The sequence below is a fragment of the Natator depressus genome, chromosome 11, assembly GCF_965152275.1.
Source record: "Natator depressus isolate rNatDep1 chromosome 11, rNatDep2.hap1, whole genome shotgun sequence".
Classification (NCBI taxonomy): Eukaryota; Metazoa; Chordata; order Testudines; family Cheloniidae; genus Natator; species Natator depressus.
Genome location: NC_134244.1, coordinates 52593863 through 52616072, shown reverse-complemented (window position 1 = coordinate 52616072; position 22210 = coordinate 52593863). Strand labels below are relative to the sequence as shown.

The 22210-nt window shown below is 37.4% G+C and overlaps 1 protein-coding gene across 4 annotated transcripts in view; it reads right to left on the bottom strand.

The window, feature by feature from the left end:
• MYO1B (myosin IB) overlaps positions 1-22210 on the bottom strand; it is a 181028-nt gene that overhangs the window by 39118 nt on the left and 119700 nt on the right. For all 4 annotated transcript variants that reach the window (XM_074967790.1, XM_074967788.1, XM_074967791.1 and 1 more), the window contains exons 11-15: positions 22091-22209; positions 18502-18588; positions 18108-18173; positions 4189-4293; positions 1489-1551 (exon numbers count right to left, since the gene is read on the bottom strand). In XM_074967790.1, the coding sequence (XP_074823891.1) occupies positions 1489-1551; positions 4189-4293; positions 18108-18173; positions 18502-18588; positions 22091-22209 (440 nt within the window). The remainder of the gene's footprint in view (positions 1-1488; positions 1552-4188; positions 4294-18107; positions 18174-18501; positions 18589-22090; position 22210) is intronic.

Sequence of the window (22210 nt, the reverse complement as noted above, 5' to 3'; positions counted from 1 at the left end):
GGGAAAAAACAGGTTTCCTCTCAAAGAAAAAAATTAATCTTTGCATATGTTTTTTTTTCAAAATGACATTTTCACAAGTTCAAATTTATGATTGAATTCTTCATTGCGAGCTAATTCAGCTCTTACATCTAAATTCACCCCAGCGTGAGCAGTAAAATTCCATTGACTCTGGTAGAGCAGGACCTGTAAAAGCCAACTGTGAACATACCTCAGTGTGAAAGTGTTTTTTAATTAATTGATAATACTAAAAAGAAAAGGATTACTTGTGGCACCTTAGAGACAATAAATTTGTTAGTCTCTGAGGTGCCACAAGTACTCCTTTTCTTTTTGCGAATACAAACTAACACGGCTGCTACTCTGAAACCTGATAATACTAACGAACTCCTATATAGTACTCAAAGCACTTCATAAAGAAAGGTATCTCCCGATTTTACAGATGGAATATAGAGTTCCAAGTCACATAACAGGTCAGCAACAGACCTAGGGATTGAATCCCAGCCAGTCCCCCTACTCCCAGTATAGTGACTTATTTCACTTGACTAGAATACACAATCTCCACATTCACACTTATGAACTTTTGAAGATGATGCACTAACCATTCACAGTATGTTAATCAACATTTAAAGTGTGCGACCTAGAAAATGGGCCCTTCCTCACAACAACTCAAAATCTGTCCAGTTCCCATTTTCCTCACCCCTTCTCCCCAGCACACATGTGGTTTCTGTATTTCTGAATGCGCATTCTTCAGATTTGAGTCTTCTGACTTGCACTTTTAACTTTCAACCTAAACGTCATTCTCCTATTTCATTTATATAAGAGGCTAATCTATAGCCTTCCACTCAAAAAGAGGTAAGGTAATCAATTTATGGGCAAAGCTAGCATGCATTTTGTATTATTGGTTAAACAATGTTTCATTTTGCATTGTTGTTAAGGAACTAGCATGATGTGAAACATAATGTGTGTTAAATCAACACAAACTACTGTGATTAAGTACAAGTACAAGCTGTATAAGAAGCATACAATGACTCAATAACTGAGTTGCCTGGTTATCATTCAAAAGAAAAAGTTATTTACAGCATAACTGGCAGTTGCTCGTGATGTCTTTTAATAAAAGCAGCACTGCATCAAAACATTGATTATGTGAAATAAACTGATAATGTATTCTTGTTATCTCACTAATAAGTGCTGCACACATCTATAAGAGAAAATGCAATGACATATAAACTCTATCTCTGTCCATTCCACACTTCTGAAATACGCTAGCTCTTTAGTATAATAAAATAAGTGAACTGTAATTTAATACAAAGTCAGAGGGTCACTTGTTTCTGAAATCAATATGCTAAAAAGCTCTCATTACAAACTAATTTTAATTCAACGCCGTTACAATATCATTTCTGTTTTAGGCATCTTAATTTTCAAATATTAATTCAAATTTTAGAAGAAGAATTCACAAAGGCAAAATCTTTGAAAGTAGCAATTGCAACTTACATTTTCTATTAGGTCACAAATTATGGCATTGTTGAAATATTCAATGTGAGTCCATTCAATATCCTATAAAAACAAAAAGCATATAATATATGAACAGAGAAATAACTGCGGGAGTCCTCTCTGTTGGCATGTTTTTATTGCATTCCTATTTATTAAAATACCCTTTTAAAAGTCAGCCCTATATATGTAGATTTTGGGACCCTAACATTTTATTTAAAAAAAATGCAATCTACCACTAACATTATTTGGCCAAAATGAATGCCCTTGAATGGTTTCCAGACTTGCTTTCCATTCCCTTCTTCAATCTGTGTCAATTTCCCATGCACTCCATTGGAAACAAGCCAAAAATTTATACAGCAAGGCCTTGGGTCAGTAATGCTTTGTGTAGACTTGCAATGTTTATAAGGAAATAAGTCATAATTTCAGTACAAAAATCTAAGACCAAGATTTTTCTGTTCTTAATTTTCATTCAGGCCAAAAAAAAAAAAAGGCTAAATTTAGACGAGATCATCTGAAAAACCCACTGAGTCTGGCTGTTATTCAGATATTTGAAAAAAATTAACATGTTAAAATCAACAATAGAACTTCCAAGTATGGAATAATAGTCCTACACCAGATGACAATGAATGACAGAAAAAACCAAGAGAGTTTCAGACTTGGAGGGATACAGCCAAATGTACAAAGTAAAAATACAAGCATTTCAATTCCATACTTAATTTGTATTCTAGAGTAACATCTAATATTTTAGTTTCTTCAGAGAGGTTGAAATTTAATTCATAAAGTAAATTACAGTAATTATCTTTCAAAGTGCTTGACCAATCAATGCCAAAAAAAAAAAAAAAAGGAGTTTGTCAAAGCTCCACATTGCCTTCGTGATTATAAGGCAGGAAGAAAGTCTACCCAATTTTCAAAAACATTTACACAACACAATAGTGCCATTCAATCTGAATACAGACAGCACACAAGTTTCTATAGTTTTGAAAGATATTTCCTATGACCTATACATATAGTAGTGGGGAATATTGCTAGAATCAATAAAAACTTTGTAACTTCAGGCACAACCACTGTACACCACCAAACCATAGTAATTTAGGCTCCAAAACTCATCTTCACAGTTTATTCTTAAAATAGCATGTATGGCTCATTGTAAGAACTCATTGCAGAAAACTAAGGGCATGTCTACAGAGCAAACAAAGACCCGCAGCAGCAAGTCTCAGAGCCCAGGTCAACGGACTCGGAATCACAAGGCTTGTACTGCAGGGCTAAAAATAGCAGCATAGATGTTGGGGCTCGGGTTGGAGCCCGGGCTCTGCAACCTTGCAAGGGGGAAGGGTCTCAGAGCCCAGGCTCCAACCCAACCCTGGTCGTCGAGACTATTTTTCACCTCGCAGCACAAGACCAAATCAGTTGGCAGGCTCTGAGACTCACTCTCGGGGGATGGTTTTGTTGTTTAGACATGGGGTTCTCAACATTTTTCTTTCCGAGACCCCCCCCCAACATGCTATAAAAACTCCACCATCCACCTGTGCCACAACCACTGTTTCTCTGTGTAACCAGCAGATAAAAAGGCAGGACCAGCGCTAGGGAGCAGCAAGCAGAGCAATTGCCTGTGGCCCCACGAAGCTTAAGTTGCTTGGGCTTCAGCTTCAACCCCAGGCGATGGGACTCAGGCTTCAGCTTTCTGCCCTGAGATCCAGCAAATCTAATGCCGGCCCTGTTCTCGGCTTTATTTTGACAGACCCTCTGAAACTGCTTGCGGCCCCCCAGAGGTCCCCAGACCCCTGGTAGAGAACCACTGATTTAGACATACCCTCAGAGAAATCTATATGCAATTACTTCCACCACACTTCATCTCATTTCATCCACCTTACTGACCTTAGAACTATCACTCATCTGTCACTAAGAATGCATCAATTTGAAAGTTCAGTGTATTTTACGGCCGACAAGATTATACCATGAAATAAAAGTGCATTTTTTTTGTATTTTAGCTCTATGAGGGAGCTAAAGGGTTTCCTGGGAAAATTGCATAGACTGGTTCAAGAGGCCAGTCAAAAGACTGAAAACTGTATCAAGTGACCAGCCTGACACTGTGGGATGTAGGAGTCCTGTGTCAGATAGAGAGAGATACACACACACACACACACTTTTACAGAGCTATCATGAGACTGACGAGAGGGACAGGCCCTGTGAGAGGACATGAAGGTCTCTGAACCTGCACCAGGGTCTCCACGTGGAAGATGCACGACACTTTGTAAGCCAGACCTGCATATAAGCTGTTTATTGTTTTTTAAGGTATATTTTCTCTGTAACACTTTTGCTCTGAATAAATAATACTTTGCTTTACGAAGGGTGGTTGGTCACTGTATAACCCTGTCATTTCTCAGAGGACAGGGCTGCGGGTAGTGAACTACCATTAAATCTGCTAAGGTGATCACAATGAACCATAGCCTAAATCCCCAGTCTAGAAGGGAATGTGTCATGGGACTCTGCCCTGAGAAAGGTAACAGAGGTTTGAGACCTATCGCGGGGATCAGAGGTGCAGTTACCTTGGGAACTATGATAGCAGATGGCAACAAACAGTGCTACTCTCCACGGCAGGCTCAGGTTCAGAAAGAGAGCTCTGGGTACGGTGCCCAGAAAAGGCATGTATTGGTAAGTGGGTAAGAAGTGATCATACAAGCAAATGAATCTGAACATTACCTCTCGTATGTATTCCTCCTGTTCTTCTTTTAGGGTGAGTTCAATGAAGATCTGCTGCAGCTTCTCATTACAATAGTTAATAATGAACTGCTCAAAGCTGTTGTCCTGTAAAACAAATCAACACATTTCTGTTCATTTGTTGCATGTAACATGCTCTGGAATTCAGTTGGAGTAAGTTACGGCAAAGGCCTTGAGTCTACAAGCAGCTTTACTGGCTACTCTTTCTGGTTTTAAAGGTGGCATTTCCATGTATACATTGTTAAAAATGGATTATAATTTCAAAATTTAGGATCAAATCTTCTCATGTGATTTTCCCCACTATGAGGGACTGCAAGTTTGACTTATGGTGTTTCCTCATCATTTCCTCAGGGTGGGGTGATAATATGGAGCTATTATAATATGATGTGGCCATTTCCCATGATGCCAGAGCAGAGACCATGTAGAGAAGACTTCCCCCTGAACAACCCACTCCTAGCATGTGGTACATTGGGAGCACCTAAAGGGAAGTTTCTGCAGGCTCTGAAACATCATAAACCATGAAACCCCTATACCCTGCACAGCAAAATATAGATGTCAGTCTACTCTCTAACATTATGGTTTTTTTAAAAAAACTGATATGCCTTTGCATTTACTGACTAACCAGTATTGCTTGAGAGAGCAGATATAAAAGTAAAACAAGTGTATTATCAGTATTGTTATAAGGTCCATAGTAAATGAAATATTACATTTCCCTATGGATTCTGATTAGCAGGGCGTGTGGCCACTCAGAGGCACTGTGGTACATATCAAACTACGGAATGTCATATTTTGGATATCACCACAGTACATTTCCAAAATAATACATTTCAGACTCTGCAAAGCTATCATTAGGACAAGTTCCTAAATACTATGGATGAAATTGCAGCTCCATTGAAGTCATTGGTATAACTGCCACTGAATTCCAAGGGGCCAGGATTTCACTCTAAAAGGTTTTAGCTTATATCTTTATTTCAATTATCTTAAAATCAAGGCAACCAATGTCCAGTTACACATTTTCTGATACATGCTTAAAATGTGTTTATTAACAAAAAGACACATTCTAGGCTCTATTTTCTCCTTAGTAAGTGTTCATAACTCATTAACACCTTGAATATGCATATCTATTAGAGCGATTTTACTTACAATTATGTAAAAGTAGTTTTAGTTATTACTACTGTTCTTTCCTTCTTAATTAAAGACAATCCAACATGTTACTTTTTTACGAGCTAATATGTCTATGTCTTTGGTTATTTTGGAGGACTGATATTTGCGTAACAAACTAAACCATGAAGTTACACCTGTCAACAAATCTGCTGCACAATACCTATGAAGCTGAAGTTACACTTACAGATTTCTTGATAATAAAAAAAACTGCAATTTTTTAAACATCAGTTTAATCAACTAGCTGCTAAAATACTAAAACCATGATTAAGAACACACTCAAGCAGATTAGGAAAAGCTGAAGTAGCATAAAGAAAAGGAGTACTTGTGGCACCTTAGAGACTAACCAATTTATTTGAGCATAAGCTTTCGTGAGCTACAGCTCACTTCATCGGATGCATACTGTGGAAAATACAGAAGATGTTTGTTTTTATACACACAAATCATGAAAAAATGGGTGTTTACCACTACAAAAGGTTTTCTCTCCCCCCACCCCACTCTCCTGCTCGTAATAGCTTATCTAAAGTGATCACTCTCCTTACAAATAAATTGGTTAGTCTCTAAGGTGCCACAAGTACTCCTTTTCTTTTTGCGAATACAGACTAACACGGCTGTTACTCTGGAACCTGAAGTAGCATAGTTACCCATATCAACTTGGGTTTAAGCTAAAGCAAAATCAAAGCTGATCTCTCAGGCTATGTCTACATAGCAACTAGACACTTGTAGCTGGCCAATGCCAGCCAACTCCAGCTTGCCGGGCTCAGGCTGGGGGGCTGTTTTATTGCTGTGTAGACTTCCCGGTTTGGGCTAACTCCACGACCCTTCCACCCTCCTCACAGGATAACCTGGACTCCAGCCCGAGCCCAGAAATTCACACAACAATGAAACAGCCCTACAGGCTGAGCCCTGTGAGTCCAAGTCGCCTGGCACAGGCCAGCCATGGGTGTCTAGCTGCTGTGTAGACATACCCAATTTTTTTCTGCAGCCCCTTCAGATCCTGATGTCCTTCAAAGCTTAATTACAGATCAGGGTTTGGAAATTTTTCATAGCTCTAGAAGAGAAGGTTAAAAATGTAGCATGCATAAAAAGTACACTGCAAACAAGTCATACTTACTGCATTCTGTTTCAAAAAGACAAATTACATAAATTGCAATCAGTCCTTATACAATTTCTGTAGCACTACAGTATACAAAGCTACACTGAATGAGTGCTGACAGATATAAACACAGTAGTACAGTGGCATCTTTTCGTTTACATTTCTATAGCTTGATATAGATTCATGTTTGTACATCACACTGAAGATGTAAAATGCAGTATGAATGTTAAATGTTACCTATGTAGAGATGCATGCATAGTTATTTTAGTTACTTGGCAACATGACCTAAAACAGGAGTTCTCCCATGCTAAACTTCTCTCTAGTCAGTGAGCAGCATTTGACTTGGACAGTCACATATATGACCCTATGACCATTAATCGATAAATCTTGTTACAGGGTAAGGAGCTACAACACATTTAAGGAAGAATGGGTAAAAGTTTGACATATGTAGATAAACTAAATATATCAAGAGTAATGCCTTTGAGGAGAACAGAGTCAAACTGACATATCTCCTTGGCCAAAACAGTGATGAGATACAGACCATATCCCCAAGTCAGGTAACCACCAAAAGAATGTTCTTCCTGAGGGATTATTTTTGTCCTTTTACAAGGACAAAGACAGGACTTTTAGTTCACAAACTGTATTCCGTAATCCTCAATATAAGCATCTCCATATGGAAAAGTGATTATTGCTGAATTCTACTGACTAAAAGCGTGTGTATGTTACATATATAAAATGTTTATTATTCACACATTGAAACATTTTTCAGATTTATTTTTTTTTAAAATCCATCATATTGATTGTCTGTTAAAGCAAACCCAAAAATCTACATATTTCTTTCCTTTGCAAATCACCAAAAATAGAAAATTAAATTTTATTTAAAACCATCAAGATACTTGATTTTGCCACTCTAGCAATCAATTTAAACAGGACATCTTTATTATTATTGACATTTGCGCATATGACCGAGTCAATGGCCAAAATTTAATTACAATAAAGGATATAAGAGAAAGTGTACTTGAACTTCCACAAGCACTAGTGACTATTAATACAAGATAACTGCAACTACAGACATAAAAAAAAAAAAAAAAAAAAAACTTGATGTAAGTTAATCTAAGTTATATTTTGAGGAAAGACATTTCTTTTCACACTTGTCTGAAATTCTACCCAAACAAACCAACTACAGGCAAATACTGAATTGAAAAACAGCTACTATCAAGCTATCGCATTAGCTCATCATGTATCAGTCTATATATAATTCAGTAATACAACAAAAGTCCTTGAATAACATATTTTCTCAATTTAGATACACTTAGAATCCTAGTGGCCAACTCACAACAACTCCAATCATGCTGCCATGAAATAAACATGATACTGTCTATTTTATAATGCTTGTCACCGAGGCTTTGGTTGGTTGGTTTTTTTTATTGTTGTTTTTTCCTAACTACTGATTACGTTCCAGCTAAAGGCTGTGGCCCACCAAACTCCACTAGGGAAAGCAGACTTAAAATATACTTCCTAGGATCATACAATATTTGTTGCTTTTTCTGAACATTTAGATCTAGAGACAGTAAGTGCTTTAACAATAATTAGGGATCATAAATAGGGGGGAAAGGAACAATGTCTTTAGATTCAAAGTTTCTCCATAAAAGCTGTTGAATTGCAAATATTGTAGGAAAAAATCTCAATGATCAGAAGCTTTGCACTTTCCAAGATTTACTGGTGAGGCTTCTTTTCCATGATGTAGGCTGCTCTTTTAATGCTGGAAATGTCTATTTAATCATTGCATTTTACAGCAATACTATACTGGCTGCGCCTGGGAAGCCACTGCAGAGCAAGTAACATGACCTTTACCGGGGCAAAGAATATTCTCAGTCCCTCAAGTCAAATGAAAGATGCTAGCAAATGAAACGTCACCTGGGATAGATACAAACATACATCCAAATGCAGGTGGTCAACAACCAACAGCTCATTCTCTCAATCTTTAATCAGTTGTGACAGTGAATGGCAACTGAAAATGTAGTCAGACTAGTCCTGTGATACTGTACTGATTCAACATGACCAAATCCATGCCTGGTTTAACACACTCACTCTTCATCTCTTGATCACACACATTTTTCTTTGTTATTAAGTGTCAAACTATTGGGTGTCAAAGTCTGTCATATGGTGACATCTTTATCCAGTAAATTCTTGGAATATAAGAGTTATGGGGCTAACGTCTGTTCTCTTACGCAGAAACATGCTGCCTGTGGGTAAATTAGGCCACTATTTTGCTTATACCCCATGTCAGCGTGCCACCTCTTCATGGTCCATTCCCTTTGCTTTAGAATATTAAGCAAAATTAACTGCTAACAATAGTGAGTACAACACACATCTAAATCCTGAATCCAAGTCCTTCAGGGTCATGAATAAGGGTTTCAGTCTAAAGAAAAGCTGTTGATGTTTAATAGTTTGATTTATTTTATGTTAAGTTCTAGCCATGCAACACATAAAATTATCAGAAACAATACAGATGGATATTCCTGACCTAAAAGGATATTGGCTTGAGTAGATACCACAGACAAGACACAAAAGAATGAGATTTTTACCAAAAAGAGTTAATTGAAGCAAAGTTTACAGAGTGGCCTCAGGCAGAAATGCCTTGGAATGGCTAAACTGAAAATGGTTGTCAGATTAGTAAAAGCAGGAAAGACATTGATAGGTTTAGACAGGATTTGCAGGAGTATTTCAGGTATATTATGGCAACTCACCATGAAAATGCAGATGTAAAAATAACTGCACCTATGATTTCTACCAGCACTATGAAGATGGGGTTAAGCTAGAAGCAATGGCGAAACAAGACAAGCTTTGTACTCCTGTTGAAGACAATACAGGCTACTTTCTTAATTAAAGGAGTTGCTACAGATTCTAAAGAGAGCGGACATTCTTCTATCAAATTATTTTATACTCTCACATTTTCCCTCATCATAAGCAACACGTGTGTCTATTTTTGAGGTACACTACAAGAGAAATTTTTCAAAGGAACCAAGGACAGTTCGCTGCCTAACTCCCACTGAAAGTCAATGAGAGTTGGATGCCTAACCCACATTTGTGCCTTAGATGATCTTCTCCCCACACACACTCCCCAGACTGTTAAAATTCAAAAAGGTTTTGTTTGTTTTAATACATAAAACACAATAGTACACAAACAAGACTACTTTATAGGAAAGTTGAACTTTAAAAAAAAAAAGTTCAGAATTGTGCCAGCTTGTATCCAAAGCATCAGAACTGGCTCCTTTAAAATTAACATATTAGTTAATTTTTTTTTTTTAAAGTAGCAGGTAACTGAATTCTGGTCTCTTACACTCCCAAAAATGTGAAATTCCTTTTATCTGTACCACAGCTCCTCTGCCCCAACTTAAACATCAAAAAGCGTACCCCCTCCTCATGGGAGGTGGAGGATCCAGGGCAGCTCTGGCAATCAGTGTAGGCTACTGCCAAAAATTGCAGAGGAAAAAGAGCTGGGAAGGGGAACCATAAAGGAAAGCCTAGATGCTTGGTTCACTGAAAGGAATGACGTGATGAACCAAGCAGTAGGCCTGAAGATTTAACCTATATCCAGATGTGAGGTCCTGTTGGAAAGATGGGAAGGATGGAGATTTTAACAGATGTGCAAGTGAGACTTGATTTGTAAAGGAGGAACTACATAATATAGATGCTAGGAAGGTGGGAATGTTGCCATAAGAATGCAAATAAGAGGGAAAGGGATGAAAGAGATATCATTTCTTCCTGCCACAGAAAATGGTTGTTTACATGCAATTAAGGTCAGAACAATCTAACTTTTTCACCCCCGAGAAGTTTCCACAGGTATTTGTTGTTCAGTATTTATTCCCTGAAGTCCTTTAGGGATTGAAGTTTCCCTGGGAAAAGCTTATATACTCTGGTGGTGGACACTGTAGAGAAGCTCTATACAGACTGTTGTGTGTTTATAACACATCTATCAATACAACTGTTGATTTTTTAAAAACCCTGGACTTTTTCTTTGAGAGGGGAAAAACTACACTAGCACAGTATTGTTAAAAGAGTTTGACAAATTCCACAAAACATGTCCACAAATTTTTACTTGGATGTCAAGATAAATTCCCTATGGTCCCACTTTTGTGTTCACTTTCATGAACATTCACGTGATCAAACTTTACGGAAAAAATGCTCATGGAAAGCAGATTTTAAGCGCACATATTTCTGTAAAAATATATCTCTAGGCAAAGAACCCTAGAAGCATGACATTTAAATGTACATATTTCAGATATCTGTAGTCACAAAACTTCCAAAATATAATTCCCATTCATTAGTTACACCAAAATGTATAATTAAGGCAGTAACAACAACATATGCCCAAATCACATGGATTTCACATTTCCCACAGTCAGTTAACTGGGCCTGCCCCTGCTCCTATTAATGTCAATGACAAAACACCCAATGATTTCAGGGGCGAAGGAAGATACTCAGACCCACTGAACACATCTTGTTCTCATCTGCATTTTTTGGTACATGCAGGCTAAAACCAAGTAGTGAGTGGGAGGGGCAAGAATCAACTGTGTCTCCAACAAACATAACGTGTGTGTATTACACAAAGAAAACTCGGATATAATCACATCACAAGCACAGGTTAGCAAATTAATCCTAGAATCACAGATTCTAGGACCTACTAAATAGTGTTGGTCCATTTGCACATCATGGAACTAATCACTGCTTTAGGGGAAAGCCCTTTAGCACACTCAGAGTTTCTCTGTATTCTATATTTTGCTCATCTTTAAAATTATGATGTAACCCATTAAAAGCATGCAATCAACATGTTTTACAGCAGTGATGAATATTACATAATGAGCTTCAATTATTTCTTAACCAAAAAAAAAGTTAAAATTCAGTAAATCAGTTATTTTATCAAAAGTATTTTAAAAGCTCCACTCTGACATCTAGAAATCCAACCAAAAAACAAAGAACAAGCAACACTCTTTATGTAGGGCTTACCATGTTGTGTGTTCCACTTTCACAAAGCTAGCCAGCAGATGCACATGATAAACAACAGATTTAAGACTTAGTTCTACTCTTATATACTTGATTGAGCTTTGCTTTGTAGATTGCACAACTGTCTGAGTACACGTACATCAGCACAGCAATCAATTTTTCAGTACCCTTTCTCTGTTGATGGGTATCAGAATAGACTTGTGTATGTATAAAAAATGAAACATTTATATCTAGAACTGAGATTTATATATTTACAGTATATACACAAGTTGTGTTTTCAGGTGAATTGTTGATACGATGCTTCCATCTATTAGCTAGCCACCTCATAATAAATTTTAAAAAACTGCATCTCTATTGAGATCTCATAACATAATCACAATACCACTGTAGCAAAGTGTGCTGGGCTCTTTAAAAGTGGACACCACTAGCCTAGATGTTACTGGGACTCAAGCTTTCATGGAAGAGCATGTGGGGAGATGTAGTTCATAGGAAAGATTGTTGGAAGGCGTAGTATCAGAGGGCTCATGCGATTGCCAGGACTATATAGGAAAAAAGCCTTTGGGGTTCATTTAGGGAGCGCTCGGGTGAAGAAAGGATTTGGAGGAAGCCTATCTAGAGGCCTGAAGGGAATAAAAGGTGGTGAGGAAATAATTTCTTGCAGGCATTGTCTGTGTCTGGACTCTCCCTAAGTAGCATGCTTCATCTTACATAGTCCTGGCAATCACATGACTCCTCTGGTATTACATCTCCCAGCTTGCTTTTCTTTGAAGGAGTATGCCCTTTTATCATCTGGGCTAGCAGCAATTACTCTTAAAGAGCCCAACACATTCCACTACAACCACCAAGAGGTAGGTATTATTGTTCCGATTTTACAGAGGGAGAAACTTAGACAAAGACAAGTTATGAGACTTAGGCAAGGTGTCAGAAAGCTTGTGATGGAGCTGAGAACAGATCTCAGATCTTCTGAAGCCTATTTCTCTGCTATAAACACAAAACCACCCTTCCTTAATATAATTCTTCACCCTCTTATTTGAGCATCTCTCTTAAAAAAACAACAACATTCATTGAAAACACAACTCTAATAAAGAAAGATGTGTTGCCAATCATGACATTATCTTCTTTTACATTTCTTATGGCATTATCTCAGCACAGATGTTATCTACGTTTAAAGCCAGGATGATGGCTTATGTAATTATATTATTTACATTTACAGAAGTGAATCCAACTTAATTTTTTTATGTGATGATGGATGGGACCATTATCAAGGTGTCACAATGGTAAAAAATTGTTTGTGGGTAGCATATCATCAGCTGCCATTCATGGTGTAAACCAAAGAGTTCTCTGAGAGCATCCGATTAAGTGTTTGTACTCTGCCACAGACTCTCTTACTTGTACGAAGAACTGCTGAATGCGAAATGCTTTCTAGAAAAGTATAAAGGAGCATGTTTCTTACATGATTTCAGGTAATACTGTGTTGCCATGCGGTCTGTTTGGATAGAATATTTCAAGGGAAAATTGCTAGGGAATTTACACATCTCTCTCAACGGTGCTCAATTTTCAGCTATCATCATATGATGTTTGAAGTGCATGCATATTCACTTGGGCCTGATGATGGGTCATTTACCATGTGGACAGGTTGCAGTTTTCTGGAGTTGATTGTTTTGTCCAGATTTTAATTCAACCACTATTATACTGTCCAGATGACACACAATTTTAAAGACCCGTGCAAAGCCTGGTAAATTATTCTAACTGAATTGGAGAAACCAAGAGAACAATATGATGTGGTGGTAATATTTTATTCTGGTTTCAACACCACAGTCTAATGTTTGGGGAAATACCTGTCTATTTCCTTCCATCTCCAGTCACAGTTATCAGATTAGCACCACACTTTCCATGCTTTATAATGGTCCTTAACCTGGAATTTGTGACTTGTCATGAAATGAAGTCTTTGCTCTGGCATATATTTTCCATTGCCTTCACGAGCTGGTTTCTTCTGTGAGCTAAGATTGAAGGGATTTGCACAGACATTTCTGTAAGGGGCAGAATCTAGAGACGATGGGTTGCAAGAGAGGACTATAGGAGTTTATTCCCAGAAAGAACGGCTATGGGAGGAGTCACTCAGAATTTTAAATGTTTTTAGCTCCTTTTTCTGCCAGCACTAAGTATATAAAAATGGATAGACATTGCCTAAAGAATAATGAAAAGTTGCTACATTCTGTTTTGTTTTAGCAAGTCAGTTTTTGACACAGTGCAAACACGATCAACTGAACAAAGCCCCAGGAAGCAACCCAGCTAGCTTTATATTCAAACTTCTGGAAAGGAAGCTAGGAGGAGCTGGGAGAAAAACCATTAGAAATTTTCACAAAAGTTACATTGTATTTTGAAAAGTTAAACCCAGTGATGCTGAATAAGAGAAATTACTTTTTAACAGGAAAAATATGATCAGCCAGGGAAATTTTAGCAATGGAAGTGAACTGTCAGATAAGGTATTCCAAAAGCACTGTAATTAGAATCTAAACAAGTAGCGTTTTACAAGCAAATTAGTCTGATACTCTCATAGGCCCTCATGGACAATTTAAACATTTGAGGTGAAACCGTGCCCTGCTGAAGTCAATGGAAGTTTTGTCATAGACTTCAATGGGGTCAGGATTTCATCCTTCATCAGTAAACACACAGAATATATTGGTTTGTCAATGGTTGGGCAAAAGTTAAAAAATAAGTACCATGCCTCCTGTATTTTCTAACATGTATCTCTCCTCCTCCACCTTCCTGCCATTATTTCTCATATAGCTGATCTTATAAATGTAACAAAGCACATATTTATATTTTGTACATTAACTAAAGATAAACAGGAAAACAAATGCAACAGAAAATACATCTTGTGGATTAATGCTGCACTTTTACAAGGCAGTCTAAAAGGGTATCCAAATCAACAGAAAGTGCACTAATACTAACCCAAGTGGTAGTTAATTTGGTTTGAGATTAGTTTAAAATAAGCAATTATACTTTTAACACACTGAATCAAGTTTCAAATTTATGTTACAAGTTTGCAGGTGGAATGGCACTCCAAATGCACTTTTATCATCAAAATCCATCATGTACATTACTGTAGTTCTAACCTTCAAGACAGTGCATGTTAATTTAAGAGATAACATATACTAATTGGTTCTTAAGGGGAATTTATAATCACTTCCTGGAAATACTAAGAATAATAATTAGCTCTCTAAATTCACTGCCATTAGCTATATGTCAGCTAAAATTGTACATGTATAATAATCCTTTTGTAAAATATCCATCCAGAAGAACTCCTCTGTACCATTCAAGCTAGAAAATATAAAAGATGGTGCTGATGATTATCTCACTTCATCCGATGTATTGTACTGCATATATTACATAATGTTTCATTCAATTACAGCAGATTAGTTTACTATTTGATATATAACTAGTTTTACCAATATGTATTTTTGTTTGATGGTGGCTAGATTTTTTTATGCAACTATTTCTTATAAGCATTTCCTTAATTGTCTTTGACTGCACATGTGCAGTACCATCATTTATAAAAAGGCTCCATAAATCCAGGTTTTGCCATGTATCTTTGTTATTTAATTGAACTTACTTCATGCAGATTCATTTACCTGACCATAAAAAACATTCCACTATACCTGCACAATGTTTGACTAAAACCTGTTTACCAATTTAATAATTTCAGTGTTAGGATTTTGTTCCAATAAGAGCCAGGTGGGAAATGGATTGGTCTTTTTGAAGGAAAATACACAATTTTGAAACAGAAAACAGAACAAAATTTTTTGAAATGTCTCAGAAAATGAAATTCTGGACAAAAATTAGTACCAGGTCAATTGAAACATTTTGTTTTGACAAAACTGAAATGTTTTGTTCCAATTTTGATTTTTTAAAAATTTTATATTACATAAATACAAAATAAACCAAAAACTATTTTGAAAAAGGAAAAAAAATCAAAACATTTCATTCCAAAAAGCTCAAAACAGAACACCTTCAGCCTACCAAAAAAAAAGTCAAAGTTGACTCATTTCCACAACATTTCATTGTCAACTAATCAGCATTTTTCAATGGCAAAATATTCTATCGAAAAATTTCCTGACCATCTTCAGTTCTGATATAAAGCCACCCTTGTTTCCTGAAAGGTTTCTGAAGTTAAATTTGATATTATTAATATTTGATCATAGTAGCCCCAAGAAGCCCCAGGCCGGGATCAGAACCCCGTTGTGCTAGGCATTGTACAAATGCATAACAAAGAGATACTTGTTGTCCCTCCAGCATCTCCTCAGCACATCTCCTCAGAAACACAGGCTACAACTGGCACATCACACCTGTTTTCTGCTCTCTCCGCTGGCTTTTAATAGAATTTCAAATCAAGCTCAAGGTCTCGTCCTTATCTTCCAAGTGCCCAAAGGCCTGGGCCCAGGATACCTAAAATACCATCTAATACTCCTGGATGACAACTATAGTTGACAGCTTCACTCCTCTGTCACAATGGCACTCTCAACAATAAGAGAAAAGCTTATCTGTGGAGGAGACAGAACTTTCGTGACTGCAGGGTGAATTCTTCCAGGAATTAAGGAGCATCACAAACCTCAACTCTTTCTGCTTCAAGTGCAATGCACGTTCTTTAACCCTGCCTTCTTTAATACAAACACATAGCAACACAAATATTTATTTAATAAATAAATAAAAAACACTGCCAAAACAAGACACTCTACTGCACACACTTCTTCCTTTAGGGAGAAGATGAAAGAACAATACATGACAGATGTGTAGTCACACTGCTTAACACACCACTGGAAGTCACTCGGATACTATGGTGATGAGTGCAGTATAAAAACCTCTATAGGACAGAATAGTCCTAGATAGCTTACAATTTAAAATTTAGAATTTACACAATCTAAGCCATATAATAGGACCTGACCCAACACTCCTCATTGTTAATGGAAAGGTTCCCATTGACTTCAATGAGCATTGGATCATGCCCTTAATATTCAGATGTATATCTCGTGGTTCCACCATGACACTTACATGATGCAAATGACCCTTGATTGCCCTGTGTACCTGGGTGAATTTCACCCTATGAGTTTAATCCCGTGAAGTAGAGTACTTTTTCTCCTGTCTGCTTAATTAGAAGTTGAGGTTGCTCAGCATTTGGCAGGATTGGACACTAAATGAACAAACTTGCTCCATTTTCAAATTTACTATTTTAAGCATTTTATAAACTATAGTATAGTTCAATATACATCTGAGAGGAAAAAAGCATGTAGTCTTCCATTTTGCTGCTATGAAACTGTGTCCTTACATCTAACTACTTGTTTTTATGGTTTTATTTTTCTAATGTCAAACTTCCTAAAAAAAAACACAACAAAAAACTTGTTTCTTTGCATTCAATTTAACAATCGATAGCCAGCCCACAAACTCAGATTTACTCCAGCGTTTTTAAACTCACCCTCACCCTACACTTAATCAAGTGCACATACACAGCTGGTTAAAACAAAATTTCTGCCAACAACAGTAACATTCTACTGTGTAACTTTCTAAAGGAATATAACTACCACCATCTCCACCAAATATATTCTAAAGGAATATAACTACCACCAAATAGTCCTACTACTAAGAGTTACTTCCAGATTGGTCCCATACAGTATATTTTCTTAAGTTTCTTCATATGTTCAGGAAACTAAATATTATCTTCTTGAGTAAAAACCTGTTTCAAATATTAGCTATATCTCTTCTCTTTACAAAACTGTTAGACTACTCTGATTCATTATATATCTGAAATGAAGTATATACTACCTTCCCCTTTCTAAGTAACATTTTAAAACCTCTTTGGAAAGAGATAAATCCAGGTGGATTGTTCCTACCTTCTATTGAGAAAACTAGACTTACTGGTCTCCTAGAGAAATTGTGAGGAAGTGGGAAAGGAGGAAATAGACAAGATGTTTTTCCCCATAGTTTCTTAGCTGGAACATTAGAGTACAATATTTAACTAGATATTCAAATCTCCTGAAATAAAGTTTGCCAGAATAAACAATTCAGTCATGATCTCTGTACCTAACAGCATCAGGCTAACTCACTTGATATAACTGAGAACTTTTGATAGTACATTTAAAAACACTTCAAAAAAATCTAAGTGTTTAAGTGTACTGAGATGAAATGAAGTATAATTTATTTTTAGTTCTAGCAGAAAAGATGTCTTCTTTTGTAAAGGAAAAGAACCTTGTTTGCAGATATCTATAAGAAGCCTCAAGGCCATACACAGAACATGTACTATAGACAAATTTTGTATGAGAGCATGGACATTACCACAATATTTCCTATGTTCAGAATGGTACCATAGTAAATATTTACTTTTCAGTGGTACCTGCTGTATCAATGCAACATATTCAATTTGGCTTTGATAAATTTGTGCTATAATTGCAAGGCATACTAAGATGACCTAACTTCAGTTTACATTTATCGTGTGTACTTAGAAAGATGCACTAGACTTAACTTACAGAAGGTGAAACTGTGATTACACATACATGAAGAACTAGATTTACCTTTAGTAATAGCTGTAAAGTTTGTTATAGATATGCAAAATTCTATTAAAATTGTATTCTAAAGCACTTACCTCAAAAATTTCAAAGCCATAGATGTCCAGTACTCCCATGACCTTCTTTCTGACTTTTGTTTGTGCCTTTTAAGAGAAGATTGAGTTATTGTTCTGTATATTTAGCATTTGTGGTCAAGATACGTTAAATGCGCCTTATAGGTATATTGTTTAGGCTAAAAAGTTAGGTTTGGTTTTCCAAAAATGGTTAATATAAATATTTTCATAAGTTTAAAAATGAAAACAAGCACACAGATTTTATTTGGATACAAATATTCACCTCCAGCATTGGCAGCCCTGCAACCCTGCACAAGTGCATAAGAACAAAAAAGTAAAACAGACCAGTATAGTTTTACTGTCCCCACTCACTTCATCTATTTCTATTGATTTCTTTATGGGCATATAAGAAAATTACCTTAATGCTCTCATTGATTCTGGTAACAAGCCAGGAAAACAGTCTACTGTACAGATTCTTAGCCAGAGCATCACGGGCATAATATGCCTAGCCAAAAGAAAGAAAGAAAACATTAGAAATACTGGGCTAATTCTGAACCATGTGCACTATTCCAGTGGTTTAAAAGTGCTATAAAAAGGGTGGAAATGACTTCTAAGGAATATGTTCAGCATGAGAGGGCTACCTGGTCAGAATAAGGCTGCAGGAACAGCTCTACAGCGTTCTCCCTCCCAACCTTTGGCATAGGGACTTGGTAAGGGCTGGAGATGGAGACAGTGTAGCCAGAGCACATTGCATTCTGTTAGTCTCAGCTGGCCAACAACCCATTACAGTATGTCTTTACCACAATAAAAGACCCACAGCACCACCACAGCTGGCCCTAGTCAAATGATGTGGCTCGAGCTGTAGGGTTATAAAATTGCAGTGTACACATTCAAACTCAGGCTGAAGCCCAGGCTCTTAGACCCTATGAAGATGGAGGGTCTCAGAGCCCAGGCTGTCTACACTGCAATTTTTAGACCTGCAGCCTGAGCCCCATGAAGCCAATTCAGCTGACCCAGGCTCAGACTGGGATTTATTCACAATGTAGATGTCCCAACCTGTGGTGCTAGTCTAACCACCCATATTACCGACTTCCGAGGCTCCTCCCAAAATGTGGCTGCTCTAGCCCTTTGTTCGTGGAGCCTGTGGGAAAACTTCTTTGTCCTCTGACAATTTGAAAGTTGGCCGGTGGAATTGTGGGATACTTTCAGCAGACTCCCAGAGCACAAGTCCATTGGGGCTGCATCGACACTGCAAACCAACAGGGCTTGAAACCTGGGTCCTGGCTTGACGCAGGCTCAGATGCTCCACCTGCGTGGAGTCCTGGGACCGGGGGCCGCTTGATTTATGTGTAGATGGAAGGGTTAGGCTTGAGCCTGAGTTGAAACCCTGGTCTTACACTACAGTGTAGGCAAACCCAAAGAGGCCTTGCAGCCAGAGTTGCCTTAGGGCTGCTTTCACTTATGCCCGCAGTTTGATAGGCCCAACAGAACCAAGAATTCAAGAGGAGCAAAGCTGGCTTAAAGACATCTTTCCCAACCTGCCCCCTCCCCTTACTCCACTGCAGGAACAGAGAACTGAAGCCAGCGGTTAATAGGATTGCCTCGAGTAGTCACATACTTAAGAGATGCCCGAAGGGACCAGAAAAACAGTGGGTCTAATAAAACTTCACATTTCTGTCTTTGATAAAATGACTCTACAATTTATACATCCCCAGCGGGTTCCTCATTCTTTCTGAGGAACAGGCTCCTGGGAACCTTTATAAGAGGTGAAACTTTACGAATCTAGTTATTTGTGGACCAGGGGAATATAGCAGTCCTCACACTAATGTATTCTGAGAAAGCAATAAGAGGAGTTGAGAGAAATAGGAAAACAGATAAGGGATGGCAGAAGGAGAGAGGAGGCAGTAAGGAAGGGAGAGAGAGATGGGCAAAAGCAGCAAAGGGAGAAGAGAGGAATGAAAAGCAGTCCTCAATTTGTCTTAAAAACTCCAAAAGCATGGTTGTTTATTGAACATTTTGCAGTCTCCCTTCTTCTATCTGTCTCTGACAGGTTCCTACTTATGTGCTCTTCTCAGATATTTTTTCAAGACCCCGTAAGTTAAGTTTCTAGTGGAGGTTCAGGGCAGCAGAAATGCACATTATCAAGCAGACTTGATGATGCTGAATAAAATTAAACAGGAAACAGCGAGGGATGAAATCAGAATTTTTATCACTTAAGTGAATAAGACAGAAGATAACAAATTCTCAGGTCAAAATAGAAAAATACACGTATGCTCTATGTGGACAAATTGTCCAGCACATCAATTAGAAGCATTTGGAGTTTATTAGTTAGAAAAAAAAAAAAAAAAAAGGAGAGAGACACATTTCAACCATCAGCCCCAAGTAAAGCAGCAACAAAACACAAACAAGGAAGATGAAAATTGTATCAACAGAAAAATACACTACAAGAGGTGAGATAGTCACTGTAACATGCTAGTTAGACCGCATCTGGAACACTGTGCTGTAAGAGGCACAGCGCCACCAGGAGAATACTAGTGCCTTCAGGAGGGTGAAGCATCAGACAACAAGGACTTTACCAGTTCTGAAGAATTTAAGTTATGAAGGCAAGTTAGGGAGTTCAGTTTATTCTACTAGAAAAAGAAAGGATCCACGCGGACTTCACAGAAGGTTTCAAAAGTAGTAAAAGGATTCAGAAAGTGATTTTTATCTTTTTTAAAAGCCACCCTCGCTCCCTTCCATGTCCACCCATACAGACTGGTTTGGGCTTCTAAAACTAGATAATCTAAAAATAAGGAGTAAACAGAGAATGTAAGCAGAACTACTCCAGGACAAGAGAAATAAGTGTATGGAATAAGCTATTGGGCAAGTAATTGAAACAGTGTAAGTGATTTCAAGAGACACCTAAATTTGTTGCAGGGGAAGGACTGAAGGTTATGGTGAAAAAGCAGGAAGCTTGGATTAAAATAAACTAAGAATGAGGAGTGGCAAATGCAACCAGACGGCCTTTCCTGTTCCTAAAATATCTTATATTCTTCACGTACAAACTTCCAAGCTGGCTCGCCACCGATATCATTAGCTGAAGCAAGAGGAGAAGGAAGGGAGAGGTGCTAAGAAATTAAGAAAAAAGGAACAATATGAAAAGTTGAATTTATTCATTTTAGCTGAAGAAATGTCAGAACAGCCCAGAGCGCACAAATCCTGTGAAACCAAATGGGCTGTTCAAAATGAAAGATGGTCTGCCACAGCAGGATATTTTAAGTTTACCACATTTCTGCACAAGATGTAGGAAAAGCTTCCTACACCCTTTTCCTGTGGACATGACTCTCATAAAAGCAAAATGTTCATCAAGTGTGTTTGAACATTCAAAATGTGTGTTGAAGGAAAGAAACTGAAAACAGTGATAAGTTTTACTAGTGAAATATTTTATTTGGAAGTGCTTTGTGAGCAGTAACTTTATTTGGTTGCTATGCAGAAAGCACTTATTTAAAATAATTCTTTCCCTTAAATAAAGAATGTTGCCTCAAGCATGTGACATAAAATAGTGTTCAGTTTTCTGGTTAAGAGTAAAATTTTCAAAAGCAACTAAGTGACTGAGAAACCTAAATCAAGAATTAATGATCTAATGAAGTCACAGGAGCCAAGAGAACGAAAGCTAAAGAGGTGAGAGGGGAAGTGACTTTTTGTCAGACTGTCTGAAGCCATTAATTTGTTTTAATAGCACCATTTAACTTCAATTTCTGAATAATGTTATGGAGAAAGTAAGAGATTCAGCAACTTTTAATTTCCAAGAGATAACAACATACATCCTCTGAGACCCACAAGCAGCAATCCAGAAATTACATTTGATATATCTGAAGTAAAATCAGAACAAAACAATCCCTTAAAATAACCTTTCAGGTCCTTCTGATACATAAAATAAAAACCCACAATCCTTATTATCCTTATGGAAAAGAAAAATGTTTTACATACTTCACAGAAAAGAAAAATCAATAAGAATCTGCTTTTACCTGAGCCACATTTAGTGTTGTAGAGACTTTTTCTTGCTTGGCTTCAACCGTTCGGAAGCTAAAGGCTCTTTCCAACACTGACTGATCGATCCCTGTCAACTCACAAATTTCTTTGAGCTC